At 35.9% G+C, this 13,762-nt stretch overlaps 1 protein-coding gene across 5 annotated transcripts in view; it reads right to left on the bottom strand.

The window, feature by feature from the left end:
• Positions 1 to 676: 676 nt before the first annotated feature.
• Positions 677 to 13,762, bottom strand: part of RBM5 (RNA binding motif protein 5) — a 24,524-nt gene continuing 11,438 nt past the window's right edge. For all 5 annotated transcript variants that reach the window (XM_074197991.1, XM_074197992.1, XM_074197993.1 and 2 more), the window contains exons 8-25: positions 11,939 to 11,999; positions 11,087 to 11,152; positions 10,612 to 10,772; positions 10,134 to 10,231; positions 9,130 to 9,217; positions 8,842 to 8,919; positions 8,681 to 8,753; positions 7,922 to 8,007; positions 7,502 to 7,586; positions 7,207 to 7,298; positions 5,936 to 6,097; positions 5,122 to 5,271; positions 4,962 to 5,033; positions 3,762 to 3,941; positions 3,504 to 3,578; positions 2,373 to 2,470; positions 2,153 to 2,282; positions 677 to 1,322 (exon numbers count right to left, since the gene is read on the bottom strand). In XM_074197991.1, the coding sequence (XP_074054092.1) occupies positions 1,197 to 1,322; positions 2,153 to 2,282; positions 2,373 to 2,470; positions 3,504 to 3,578; positions 3,762 to 3,941; positions 4,962 to 5,033; positions 5,122 to 5,271; positions 5,936 to 6,097; positions 7,207 to 7,298; positions 7,502 to 7,586; positions 7,922 to 8,007; positions 8,681 to 8,753; positions 8,842 to 8,919; positions 9,130 to 9,217; positions 10,134 to 10,231; positions 10,612 to 10,772; positions 11,087 to 11,152; positions 11,939 to 11,999 (1,881 nt within the window). In that variant the 3' untranslated portion in view covers positions 677 to 1,196. The remainder of the gene's footprint in view (positions 1,323 to 2,152; positions 2,283 to 2,372; positions 2,471 to 3,503; positions 3,579 to 3,761; positions 3,942 to 4,961; positions 5,034 to 5,121; positions 5,272 to 5,935; positions 6,098 to 7,206; positions 7,299 to 7,501; positions 7,587 to 7,921; positions 8,008 to 8,680; positions 8,754 to 8,841; positions 8,920 to 9,129; positions 9,218 to 10,133; positions 10,232 to 10,611; positions 10,773 to 11,086; positions 11,153 to 11,938; positions 12,000 to 13,762) is intronic.

Here is a 13,762-nt window from a genome sequence, read left to right as displayed (position 1 = left end):
ATATCCAAGTCCCAAGATGGCTGAGAGGCAGTTGATGAGAGATATTAACTGTCAGGTCTGGAACATAACAATGGAACTCACCCATTAACAACTTCTGCAGAGAAAGCAGACTGGTTAAGAGGGGAAAGTAGGGAGTGTAGATCTTTTGGGAATATGGAAGTTAATGTTATTATTACACCTTTAAAAAAGGCATTTAAGTCTAATAGGAGGTAGGGTCTCTTGTTTTAAACCGACTACGGAACATCTGATAATCTGGACTCTCTGGAGTTACTCCCTAAAGCGAACACTCCCTTGTTTCACATGAGAGCACAAATGTGGGAGTTGGAGAGTGGAAAGGGGGAGTCAGGGGACCCTGATGCCCAATATCATGTGGTATATTGATGACAAGATGGCTCCCAAAGCTGGGTATTCAGACTTAAGAGGTGGTCAGGGAGCTATCCACTACACTGCAAGGAAACTTTCAACTTAAAACAACTGACTAGAAAATGTGGGAAAGAGAAGGCACAAAACCCCAAACTCCACCCAACCTTATTACCCCCCCTCCTATGGGGAGAAGAAAAATCCCATAACCTGAAAGGCACCATCAGTCAAGCACTTTTAAAAAAATCCTACTGTTCCTCAGGCCTGTTCAGACATGCTCTACCCACCCAAGTGAGAATAAAAAGACACACTGCGCTTATTTTTCCAGATGCTTCTTTTGTAAAGGAGCCAGAATTGGCAACTATACTGAAAATCTTCAAAAAGTATGTACAAAGGTATATTATACAAAATATACACAAGGCTTTTGCCAAAATGAGAGCACAACAACAAAACAGATGCGACGTCAGCGTCCACACCTAACACCTCTCAACATCTACAGAGAACCAGAGGAGCATAGTATACTACAACACAGTCTGCACACATAAAATAGAGTAAATTACAGAAATGTACAGTAAGATATAAAAGACAGGGAGTCTCCCCACGTCTGCCCATGATCCCTTCAACACAAAAGAAGGCTATTGCCCATATAACCTACATATGGGAAAACCTCTGAGGAGGAAGAAAAATCCCCAAGGGAATAGAATGGTTTGCCCTAAACCATGACCAGCACTAGCCGTGCTCCTAAGGATACAGGCTGTAACAGTCAGTTCAGCAGAGGAAGTGGAGTTCTTTGCCAGTTATCAGTATACAAAAGATGCTGATCGAGGTGATGCGTTTCATTCCATCTCAGTGAACCGGGCAAACATGGCTTTCCGGACTGCGTCCTTGTAAGAGTCTGCAGTTGACACACCGTAGGAGCTGCCTTTTGCTCCCAAGCCAGCTCCTTTCATTCGTACTTGAGCCTAGGGAAAAACAAAAAAAGGATGTCTGGCACTCGACATAAACCAAGAGGGCAAAGTATTCCCACAGCACAGACTGGTGTCCTCTTCCCAAGCTCATTCCCATGATAGGACCATTCAAGCTGAAAATTTATAAGGTTAATGAACTTGACAATATTTTCAGTTAATACCTAGGGCAGATTTGAGGACTAAAATAAAGGGGATAAAAAACCCCAGACCAACCCTCATATAGAGTAACTGTTCAGCAAATATTTGATTCAGGGAAGGTTCTAAGGACCCATATTCAAAACTGCACTCCAAATGCAAGGTTATATCACTTGTCCTGAAAAATGTGAGGGCAGCAGCACTTGTTTTAGGAGGTCTAAATGTGACAATGAAAATTTCTATTGGTTTTCTACTTATAGACAACCTGTAGGAATCATTTATTATGGATATGACTATACCCTAAACCAATCAAGTAACATAATTCAATAGATATAGATACTTACTATATTTTAAATAACTACATATAAGTAAAACTAGTTAGGCAAGACCAACAACAACTAATACTTAAAAAAAAATTTACCCAACCTAAGATAAACCTGAATCTGGTTTAATGTGAAGTGAAAGTTTTAAATGATAGGCTAGTCTTAATAACTGAGGGGAAAAAAAAAATCACAGGGAGACAACAGTGAATTTTCATGTAATGCCTACAAACTATCTGCTCTAAAAACTACTTCGTGCACTCAACTGTCTGACTGGATTAGACATATTTGGAGAGACAACAGGACAACCAAGCTGAGACGATTCCTTTGGACATTTTATCACAATCCAAACACCAAGCCACTGCTTACCTCAATGGGGGCTGTGATGCCTTGACACTTCCTTCCCAATCCTGAGCCTTCCCGCCATCCCATGGCTTGTAGCATTTTATTTCCGATATTACTATGGTCAATGCCGTCCTTAGTTGGCTGCTCATAATTACTAAAAATGGGGGGGGGGGGGGGGGGGAAAGGTTATATAGACTGAAAAAAATTTTCATTTTCCATGTGGTAGAATTTTCAAGATACATACACAGTGCCAGCATCAAACTGCTTCTTTCGTTTGGGTTCTGGAGGTTCTGGAATTCCATATTTCTCTCGTCTCTCTGCAGCTCGATCTCGGTACTTCATCTACATATGGGAAAAGAAAACCAGTTGGAAATCTATACTAACTTCATTCTTCCAACAGTTAAGCCTACCTCTGGATTTCTCAAGCAGACATTTAAATTCTATTAAATTCATTTAAAGCTACTAATGTTTATCACTGAAAAAAACTAAATGTAGCTTCTCCCTTATATATCACATCACTAAAGCCATATTGTAACTGTTATAATCAATTACCCCTGTTAAAAAAAAGCTTTTATGAGAGTTAAGATTTAAGTGATTTTCTAGAGCAAACCTGAAAAATAAGTTTAAATGGCCTTTAATGAAAAAAAAAAATCTTATAATCAGTAACACTTTTTTCAGAACCCAATCAGCTGGCTCATCTGCCTATAAACTAGGATCTAATATAAAACAGAGAATGGAGTCAAGCAAGGGAGTTTGGGGCTACACGTGTATCCCCAAGGTAGTATGTTAAATAATTCCTTGGAGGGGGCGGCTAGGTGGCTTAGTGGATAAAGCATCAGCCTTGGAGTCAGGAGTACCTGGGTTCAAATCCGGTCTCAAGACACTTATAATTACCTAGCTGTGTGGCCTTGGGCAAGCCACTTAACCCCATTTGCCTTGCAAAAACCCTAAAAAAACAAACCAAAAAGCCCCTAATTCCTTGAGGTCATGATCCTTTAAAAAAAAAAAATTTAGAAAAATTATCTTACAATATGGCAAGATACTCAAATATTTCAAAATCAGAATCTCAGAGGAATTTTAGAAAAATAGTATGTCCAATAAGTGGCTTCAGCCTCCACTTAAAAGATGTCTAGTGATGGAAAACCTGGTATCTCCTTGAGGCAAACATTTGATGTTTTTGACAACTTTTCCTTATACAAAACAAGTTCCTGCCTTCAAGGGCCTTATATACTGAAGAAATAAGAACAGCTCTAGTTCCTATCTTAGAGGATTATTGTGAGGATCAAATGAGGAACTATATCAAGTCTTTCGGAAACCATAAAGCATTATAGTAATAAATAATACTTGTTATGAACTGCTAACTTGTTTCACTCACCTCTCTCTCTCTTAGTTCCAAAGCCTCTAATTCTTGCTCAGACAGTCTCGATCGTCTATAGATATCCATATTTTGCTGCGTAAAACAATTCAAAGAAAACTCAGATGTGATTTTAAAAATTATCACATGTGTGATATTTTATGATTTCTAGATAACCTAAGTAATAACAATGCAATGCGGCTACTCATTTCCACTCAAACCAGGAAAATTAGGCACCTAAAATAGGATATATTTTTTTAAAAAATTGCAAACTCAAACCTTATGTAAATCAGAGAGTTGCTGGTGTCTAACTAAAGCATCTTTGTTGGGAAATTGCCTTCTACAGAGTAGACAAGCCATTTTCTTCCAATCAGTCAGTTTTTCTTCTTCACTTTCAATTCTTTCCATCAATTCTTCCTCATTATCGCTATCACCACTATAAGCAGCAACTAGACCACGCTAGAAAAGAAATAGCAAAAAGTGACGTTATAAGTAAGTGTACTTTTTTCAAAGCCTGAGGCTCAGTGAGAACAGTTCAAGTTTTGGATACAATCTTCTCTATCTAAAACTCACTCTTAAGGAAGAAGCAATATCACATAAGCCTGAAGATCAAAACCAAATAAGTCAAGTTCATTTTATCAGTGTCAGTTTCCTCATCAGCAAACTAAAGTTGTACTCAAATGTTTTCCAAGATCCCATTCATTTCTAAATTAATTTATAGTATTCTGTTGTATTCTTTAAGGTTTAATTTTACAAATCTTCTCAATGAAGCTTTACAAGACCATTGTAGTTCCAAGTAAACTCTTATATTATAATCTCTAATTATTTCCATTCTTTGTATGTTATTATTTAACAGTTTCTCAGCTCTTCATATGTTTATACCAGTTAGATTTTAGGTCTCTTGAGGGCAAGGATTCCTTACCCTATGTGGCAAAGTGCCAGCACAAACTGTTTTCTCTTTCAATAATATCTTTCTAAAGATAAATAAAATTATAAGATAATTTACAACTGAAAATTCAATCTTTTATCAATTATTATCCTGATAAAATTTAAGGTGCCAATATTTAAGTTAGGGTATCTCTGCTCTTCTGTGTAAGAACAAATGTCTTGTGGCAGTTAGGCACCGGTCTTGGAGCCAGGAGGACCTGAGTTCAAATCCAGTTTCACACACTTAATTGCCTAGCTTTGACTTGAGCAAGCCATTTAACCACACTACTTTAAATAAAAATAAGGAAAAAAAAAGAACAAATGTCCTCAATGTAATAAGTTGTTTAAACTGTAAAAGATAATACATCAATCCTATATTGAGCATGATACCATCAGTTGAAATAATATATTAGCCAACAGGCAAATTTCAAAACTCATCCAAATCAAAATTAAATATAGCCCTATAATTAGCAGATAAATTACTACAAACACATAAAAGAAACTTCTTCAAAATTGAGACAGGAAACAGAATATAGCCAAGTTGTTTCTTACTTTGAGTGGATTTTCTTCCTCTCCATTTTTCATCAGCTCTGGGATAAGCTGCTGTCTTTCAGCCAAAGCTCCCTTAAAAGAGAAATGAAAATCCATGAGCCCACAGTTTTTGTGTGACTAATTCTTCTTAAAGCATTGTTGCTAACTAATGCCCCATTACCTTCTTCTCAAAGAGAGCAAAGCCGGCATCTGCTGCTGCTGACTCTCTCCTCTCTTCCTCCCTCAAGGAATTGACAGGCTGGAAGCTATTCTTAAAGTTTTCTTTTTGTTTATTTAAGCTCTTAGCCCAGCGTTCCATGTCTTTGGCAATCTAAAGTAAAAAACATGATTTGAAGTCAAAGTGATAAATGTAACTGGACAATGAGGACCAACTTCTCTGCATCACATCAATCATTAAAATCTTTTCTCACTACAAAAACTATCTGATAATAAGAACAGTTGGGTCTTTTGCCAATCTAAAATATATAATTAGAGCTTTAAGATAAATAATGCTACTAATTTTCTGAGACTAGAAATCTTTTAAAGTGAACACGTGTGTATATATATATATATATATATATATATATATATATATATATACTACTAGCAACTTAAATAGACACATAAAAAACTTTATAGCAAGTTTAAATGGTCACAATATTAATGCAAAGAAACATAAAAACCTGTCATCAATAAAACATATAGATACTCACTACATTACACAACACTGAAGAAAAGTCATCATTTAACATCAAGCCAAGAAGCCTGACAATAGCAAATATCAAGAAAACGAAATAAACTTGGGTCTAAAATCTTGCAAATGACACTAAGTAGCTGTTGGACTTTGGGCAAGTCACCTTACCCCCCCCCCCAAATCTGAAACCCAGTCTCCTCTTCTCAGATAGGTACCATCTGCAGTGACCACCACCTCCCAGGCTGTAGAATGTACACTACACTCCCCCTCAGCTCTTAAAACATCAAAGTTCAAGCCTTGCCTGCTGGGCCGTCTTGCTCTTCGGCTTCTCTTTCTTTTCCTTCCCCTCCTTAGTGGAAGGCAGACCAGTTTGTTGCTGGGCTACACATTCTGCTGCAGGCACATATGTCTCCTTCTCTCCATCCCAGTAAAGGTACTGCTGGGTCAAGGAATTATAATAGTACTAGAAAGCAAGAACATTCAAATGCTCAACAGTGACAATTTTAGTCAAGTCAAATAATTATTCAAATTAGCAATGTGATTTTGTGGAAGATATTCATAAAAGATGGCCAAAACTTATACTAGTGTCCACATGCAGAACTGTCAGTCTGCATGAAGAAACAAATCATTCACCAGATGTGGCTATTTTTAAGGCAGGATACTCATCAAGCTGAAGAGGGAACCAAACAGCAGACTAGTGCTGTCTCCCACCTTAGTCATTTGGAGATTACACAGGGCAGAGTTAAGGATCAGCTTAGAAATGAGAAGTGGAATCTTATGGCTGGTTCTTAGTTAGTGAAGGAGGGAAATATCAGAATATAAATCAGTATCCAGGCCTTCAGTTCCTTCTGTCCTAAGTTAAGTATTGCACAAAACCAACAGAGTCCCTGAAGACCAAACCAGAGTTCGTTTTTCCAGATATAAAACCCACAGTCAGCTTCCCCTGACCGGTACAGTTCCTGGATCTGCACTGAAGGAACTGTGTACCATGGAGTTGAGCTAGAGATTACTCCTGATATTTCATTCATGCAAAAAACTATACTTCATGCCCATAAATCTTGCTTAATACCAACCTTGCTTCTCACAAAGGAAGATGAATGTACTGTGAGTTCAACTCCATGTTGTTGTTTTTTTTTGCAGGGGGGGGCACAAAGAAAAAACTTGGTAGGACTTTGTTAGAAGAGCTCTGTGGAGGCTTTTCTAAGTATTATTCTTAGCCATCAATTAGAAAAGCAAGTTGGCTATAAATTTCAAATTCAGATATAGTTATACTCATCACTATTTTCTAACAACAGGCAGAACTTGTGAGAATGACAGGCTGTTTTGTCTATTGAATCTTCAGATTTTCTGGTATATAAAAACACGGAAGTTTTAAAATGGTTTCAAAGGGAAGAAACTAATTTGAGTTTATAGAAAAAAAGTAAATTTAAATGCAAAGTACTAAATACTACTTACCATGTATGCTAAGAGATTTTACACCTACAGAGAATATTTAATTTCATGCCTCATAAATTGATCTAAGTGAAGATAATGGATTTAAAATAAAAATACATTAGAACAGACTGCATTTACCTGAGAGTTAGAATCATAATAAAGTCCTGTTACTGGATCATAATAATATCCCGAGGATTCATCATAATGGTAGGTGGACGTGTCTGGGACAGCTGTAAAGATAAAAATTTAAAACAATTTTTGTTTCTAATAACAAACAGGTTAAAAATTCAAGCGAAGAAACTGCATTTGTGCAGTTGTGTAGGTCATATGTTTCCTTCAGGTTTTAACTTCACTGCAGACAATTAAAGCTAAAGTAACACAAAATCTAAACAGCCCCGTGGGTAAAAGTCTTTCTTAAGGATTTTAAGCTTACCGTATTTGGTACCAGGAACGACACCTGTTGGGGAAGTTGTTGGTGCTTGTGTGCTAGTGCTAGTACTTGGTTGGGCTTCCTCAGTCTGGAAAAGGAAAGCAGGTTCAGTAATTGTCAGTTTCAAAGACTCTTAAAGAAAGCAATCAATACACCTTCCCAATACACCTTCTCTTACAATCTATAAGCATAACCTAAAGCAAATTTTCAACAATATACTGTTACTTTCCCCTAAAAGTTAAATCAAAGTATGCATAAATATAAATAAATATAAATATAAATAAATCTTGAGAACCTAGTTAAAAACACAAAGACAATGCACTCTTAACTAGCCTTGGTTCAGAGCAGAAAAGGTTAAGATTTGCCCAGCAAAATAAAGTTTCCACGACAGTAAACAGTTCTATATTTAAAACTACAGATTACCGGAGAGCCAGGTGGATTGGTGGTTTGATTATACAGTTGGGGACTTTGGGATACTACAGCTGCTGAAGTAGTGGTCACTGCTGCCCCTGATAATAAAAATAGTTGGTTAGAGAGCCAATGTACTTAGGTTATCTGGAAAACTCAGGACAAATTTATAAGTTAAAGATTCAACAATATTACTCTTTGATGTCTTAAGATTGCCTTCCAGGATTGTACTGCAGTATATGTCAACTGTTTTTATCTATTTATCTAATTATCACTAAAGATCCATTTGGTATGCTCAAAGCAAAGAAGATATTTTTCAACCTTTAACAATTAAATATTATTAACAGCCTGGGTTGGTTTTTTTTTGGGGGGGGGAAGGAATAGCAGGAAGGATGAGAAAAAAGGAGAGATTTACATACTTTAAGATTTAATCATCTAATTTTTTTTAAATAATCTCAATTAAAAGTAATAAGCTTATACTTTATCCATAGAGCTAGTCATACTGTTTCTGGATCTTACAAAAAAATTTTTGACAATGTTTCTAAAGAGGCAAGCAAAAGTAGACTTGGTCACTCAAAACTAAACAACACCACTATGTGTTTAGTTGGAACTTGGCAATATAACTGCAATCTGGCTCTTTCTCTGAAATGCATATTTTGTTTGTCTGAAAACCCATCGAATGGTAGAGAGAATTCCTAATAATCTTTGAATAACTGAGGAATCCAGTGAGATTGCCTCAATTGTTAAAGCATAAGATGCAATTAAGTATAATACCTGGTACAGTAGATGTATCATTCTCCACTCCCCCCGCTTGTTGCTGGTAAAACTGCTGATAATCTTGTGAATACTGAAGAAAATGCAAATGGCAAAGTTGGCAAACTCCTGTGAGATCTTTGGAGACCAAATAAGTCTAAATTCCTCAAGATTTTACTAACCTGGGCATACTGTGCATAGCCATCTTGACCTGGCTGGAGGTAATTGTAGTCTATATTGCCACCTTCTCCACTTTGAGACTGCAAAATTTCAGCAGAGAGGGGAATGCATATAAAATTAGTAAATTTCAAACAAAAGTAATTAAGAAACATTCCCTAATAATTTCTTTGAGAGTATGCCAATCACAACCAATGCAGGTAGGTATAGAGAAAAACAGGAAATCTACTACCTGTAAATTTTGGCAATACCATAACACTAACTTGAGCAGAGGCCCCTCCCCACCTTCATACCTGAGTGGATGACCACTGAGCTGCAGCAATGGCTGTGCTAGCCACAGAAAAGGCGCTGACCCGGTTACCATCTGGGAGAACCAAATCTCTGAAACCATGAAGACCAAATCTCATGAACAAAACTGTACCTTCCCCTCATATCTACCTCAGGTTCGTTCTCCCCTAACTTAGACACATGAGGCAATCAGAGATGGTCCCCACATGCTGATTTCTAGTCTAAAAATCAGTAAACTGCAAAACACTAGTTATTAACTGCTATTAGTGCCAGCTGATCAAAAGTATCAGTCAGAACTTTATACACTTGTTTCAACACAATAGTGGCATTCACTCTACATGTATGTATGTATGTATGCATGCATGCATGCATGCATAAACACTCCTCACACACACAATTTAAAAACTAACCAAACACCTGAAGGATGAAAAATGCCAATAGATCAGGCAAATTTGTAGTAATTATAATAATTATTCTTGTCCACTTCTGGAAATCTAGTGATTACCATCAAATGGAATCCTTTGTACACAGTGCCATAGTATAATAGACAGCTGGTCCTGGAATCAGGAAGAGCTGTGTTCAAATCTGGCACCTCAGACCCCTTACTATGTGATCCAGGGCCTAGTCATAGTCTTGCTTGGCCTCAGTTTCCTCATTGTAAAACAAAGGGGGTAGCTACAAAGACTTCTTTAAGGTCCCTTCCAGTCCTAAACCTGATCCTATGCACCATTTATTTCTTTATTTTTCCCTTCTTGCTTTTACCCTCAGCTGAAGCAAAAAATTCTCTACTAACCACAAATTGACTTATGAGGACAAGTGAAGAATAAGCTCCATGAGTAGAAAAACCTCTTATTCACATAGGCTTAGTAACAAAGGACATCAAACACTAACTCAAAAGATTAACAGCTTTGTTGTATAACTGATAAAGAATCACTGGGGGGGGGGGGGGGGAATCTCAAGATCCATTTAGGAGAGGGCTGTTTTAAATAAAGACCATGAAACCACTCACTTTCTGGCACTTTTGGCAAAATCAACTCCAATTGTTTTGCCGTCGATTTTCAGTGGAGGATGAAGACTTTGTAGCACCTGGAGTAGCTGAGAAGCATCCTAAAAGGGAATATAATAATAAAACCAAGATATAGTTGCTGATCCCCCTCAAGATTTAAGAAATCTGGCTCTATAAAGGAGGAGAAAGTAACTCATTGTACATAAATATATTTGAAATCATTAGATTCAACACCTTTTCCTATCAAACAAGAAGAAATTACGTTGCTACTCAGGATTAAGTCAGTCTGAATCAAATAATTAAATAAGATTTTGGCTGCTTAAGATGGCAGAACCAAATGTATATTAATTGCTATAAAATTATTATGCGCTTAATTAAGCTGGGATCTCCAAAAAGAAGACCCTGATCACCCAACTGCAAACTATCACTGAAATTATTCACATTTAAAATTTAATGTGTGAGATTAAAAAATTATTCTCACCATTGCTGAAGACAGCTGTACAAATGCAAATCCTCTGTTCTGTTGTGTCTGTTTGTCTTTTATAAGACGAATGTTATTGACAGCTAATGATGCATATGGAGACAATGCCGTCATTATGGAATCTACTACAGTATGAGGAGCAATATTTCGAAGAATAATAGCTGAGGAGATAAATAAGACAAAATGTTAAGCATGTTTCAATTTTTGATTTTTATTAGACAGGTCTAAGAACTAGTAAAAACCACAAAGTTGTACCCTTTATCTGAAATTCAATGAGGAAGGACTTTAAAAAAATCCCTGAGGTGTTCCAAGAAGGTATCACATATATTCCTGCTGTAGCATCTGTAAACTGTATAGATAAACTTACAAACTATAATTAGTCCTTAATTCAAGTTACTATGCATTAAAGTAATGTAGAGATAAAAAAAAGTCTCAAACGTAAGTTAAATTCTAATAGGGAGCACTTTTGACTTACTATCACAGTAGTAATCCACAGACTGGACAGATTCTGTGGTTCCAGATGGTACTTCCTGTTCTGAGTCTTAATAAGAAACAGAAGGGAGATAAAAAGAGAAAGATGAATGTACCAACTCGTAGCCCCATCATAATATACCAATCAATAAGCTAGCCTTTCCTCCATCACTGGCTAGTGCCATCTTGGCCAATTTACAGAACGTAAAGAGAAAACTCAGAATTATTTTGATTTGTACCCATCAGTGATTTAGAGCATTCTTTTATGTGGTCACTAATTTGACTTTCCTTTTCAGTTTGTTCTTATCCATCAATCTATTATCTTTTAGGCAGTTAGCTTGTTTTTATAGTTTTGTCAATGTATAAACATATATCTCTATACCCACATATTTATATATGCTATCAGACCCTAATCAGAATTGAATTTTGCTATGACAACTTTTCAATTTCATATAATCACAATCAAATCTTTTTATAATTACCATCACTTGTTTAGTGAAGAATTTACCATTTACCACCAACTATGAAAAAAGATACTCTCAATTTTAAACTATGGAGACCACATATCCATTTTGAATTTATTATGTATAAGATAGTGGCCTAATTTCTTCCAGACTGCTTTTTAAAACTCTAATTTGTAATTTATGAAAAGTTCATCCAGATACTACCACTAAAATTCAAATAGTAAATTAGGAGTGTATATGAGGCTACTGTTTTAAATCTGAGTAATAAAGGAAATATTCTGATCGGACTTGGGAGCAAGGGTAAGGGAAAGAAGTGCCTGAGCTTAAATAAAGACATAACCCATAGAGGACATGACACTAGAATGTTTTCGAAACAGCTGAACCAAACATACCAAATTTATCAGCTCCGCATCGGAAGCATTTGAGTCTTTTCCGAAAGTTGTTAAGGCAGCACTGAAAAAAAAAAATGAGGGTTGAGTGCAGTTTTTTTTTATATCAACCCATAACCTCCATTAACCACTGAAGTATGAAATAAAGCAGCAGGGTTCACCTGTTCCTTAGGTAGATTAAATCATAGTGGCTACTAATACGTATATATCCAAACCAAAATGATTTTAGCAGAAGTTTCAAAGAGTACATACAAGCAGAAAGTTCATTAAATTGTCTATCTTATGTGAAATTTTCCTACTTCTTCTAAGAAAACTATCAAAGCTGATCATGTAGGCTTTTTAAAATTTATTTTTTAAAATTTAAGTTTTAAAAGTATTTAAAAAGTATTTAAAAGTATTAAAAAAGTATTTAAAAATTTAATTTTTAAAATTATATTTGAATGGAATAAGTTTCTGCTCATTCTAGAATTATGTAGTAAGTTACTGTCAGTTATCCCATAAGTTTTTTTTTTAGATTTTTGCAAGGCAAATGGGGTTAAGTGGCTTGCCCAAGGCCACACAGCTAGGTTAACCATTAAGTGTCTGAGGTCGGATTTGAACCCAGGTACTCCTGTCTCTAGGACCGGTGCGCTATCCGCTGCGCCACCTAGCCACCCCAGTTATCTCATAAGTTAACACAGAATTAGGAGAAACAGAATATACATGCTGTAGAATATTCCAACAGCTTGATAAACCAACTCATATATTTTCTGAACAAAGTTCAGAACAGATAAAATATGAAATAGAAAGCATAAGACTTGCAATCAGAAAGACCTGGGTTTGAATCAGGGTTATATTATTTATTAGGTCTATGATTTAAACCTCAAGTCTCCTATTCTATTAAATAGAATAGTTGCAAAAATCAGTTAACAGAAGAGATAATAAAATAATAAAAGGGTCAAAAGTGATATCTGAGGGGCGGCTAGGTGGCGCAGCAGATAAAGCACCGGCCCTGGAGTCAGGAGTACCTGGGTTCAAATCCGACCTCAGACACTTAATAATTACCTAGCTGTGTGGCCTTGGGCAAGCCACTTAACCCCATTTGTCTTGCAAAAACCTAAAAAAAAAAAAAAAAAAGTGATATCTGAAAATGAATATAGATTAGTATGATTGTGAGGCAACTAACTATAATATAAATTTCTGAATTTCATGTATCAGAAGAGTCTTGCCTGACTTTACATACTATGTGAATTCAAACTCTGTCATTTAATAATTGTTCCTACTTAACACTCAATTCCTTCATCTGAAAAATGGCTATTAATATTAATACTTTTTCACAGGATCACTGTAAGCTCAATTGAAAAAGTAAACAAAAGTAAAATCCTATATAAATTTTAAGCAGTTATTATTTTACCTAGAATTTTAGTTTTTATAACTAAAAAAAACAGATTTAAATAGTGCTTCAAAGTTCACAAAGCAGTATCAATATGTATGTTACACCCAACCACCACCTCATTTTCTCCTTACAACAACACTGTAAAAAGTACTATGATCACCTCTTAATTTTATATGTGAGGAAAATAAGGTTGAAGGAGAGGTTAAGAGACTTAACCAGGGTCACAAAATAAGTAAATGTTTGAGGGGGAATCCAAATTTAGGTCTTTCTGACTAGAAGTCCAAAAATCACAAAATTGGTTCTAGAATTTCTAAAGGCCATCATTTAAAGGATTTATGTGTGAGATCATTCAGGATGACCTCTTAAACAAAAAAAAAAATTAAAAAGATGGCAAGAACAGTATATTAAGAGCATGAAAACCCAGAAAACAACTTGTGAAGAGAATAGCACAC

The sequence above is a fragment of the Macrotis lagotis genome, chromosome 8, assembly GCF_037893015.1.
Source record: "Macrotis lagotis isolate mMagLag1 chromosome 8, bilby.v1.9.chrom.fasta, whole genome shotgun sequence".
In the NCBI taxonomy this organism is placed as follows: domain Eukaryota; kingdom Metazoa; phylum Chordata; class Mammalia; order Peramelemorphia; family Peramelidae; genus Macrotis; species Macrotis lagotis.
Note: the sequence above shows the minus strand (reverse complement) of the source record. Positions and strands in the feature narration are given on the sequence as shown.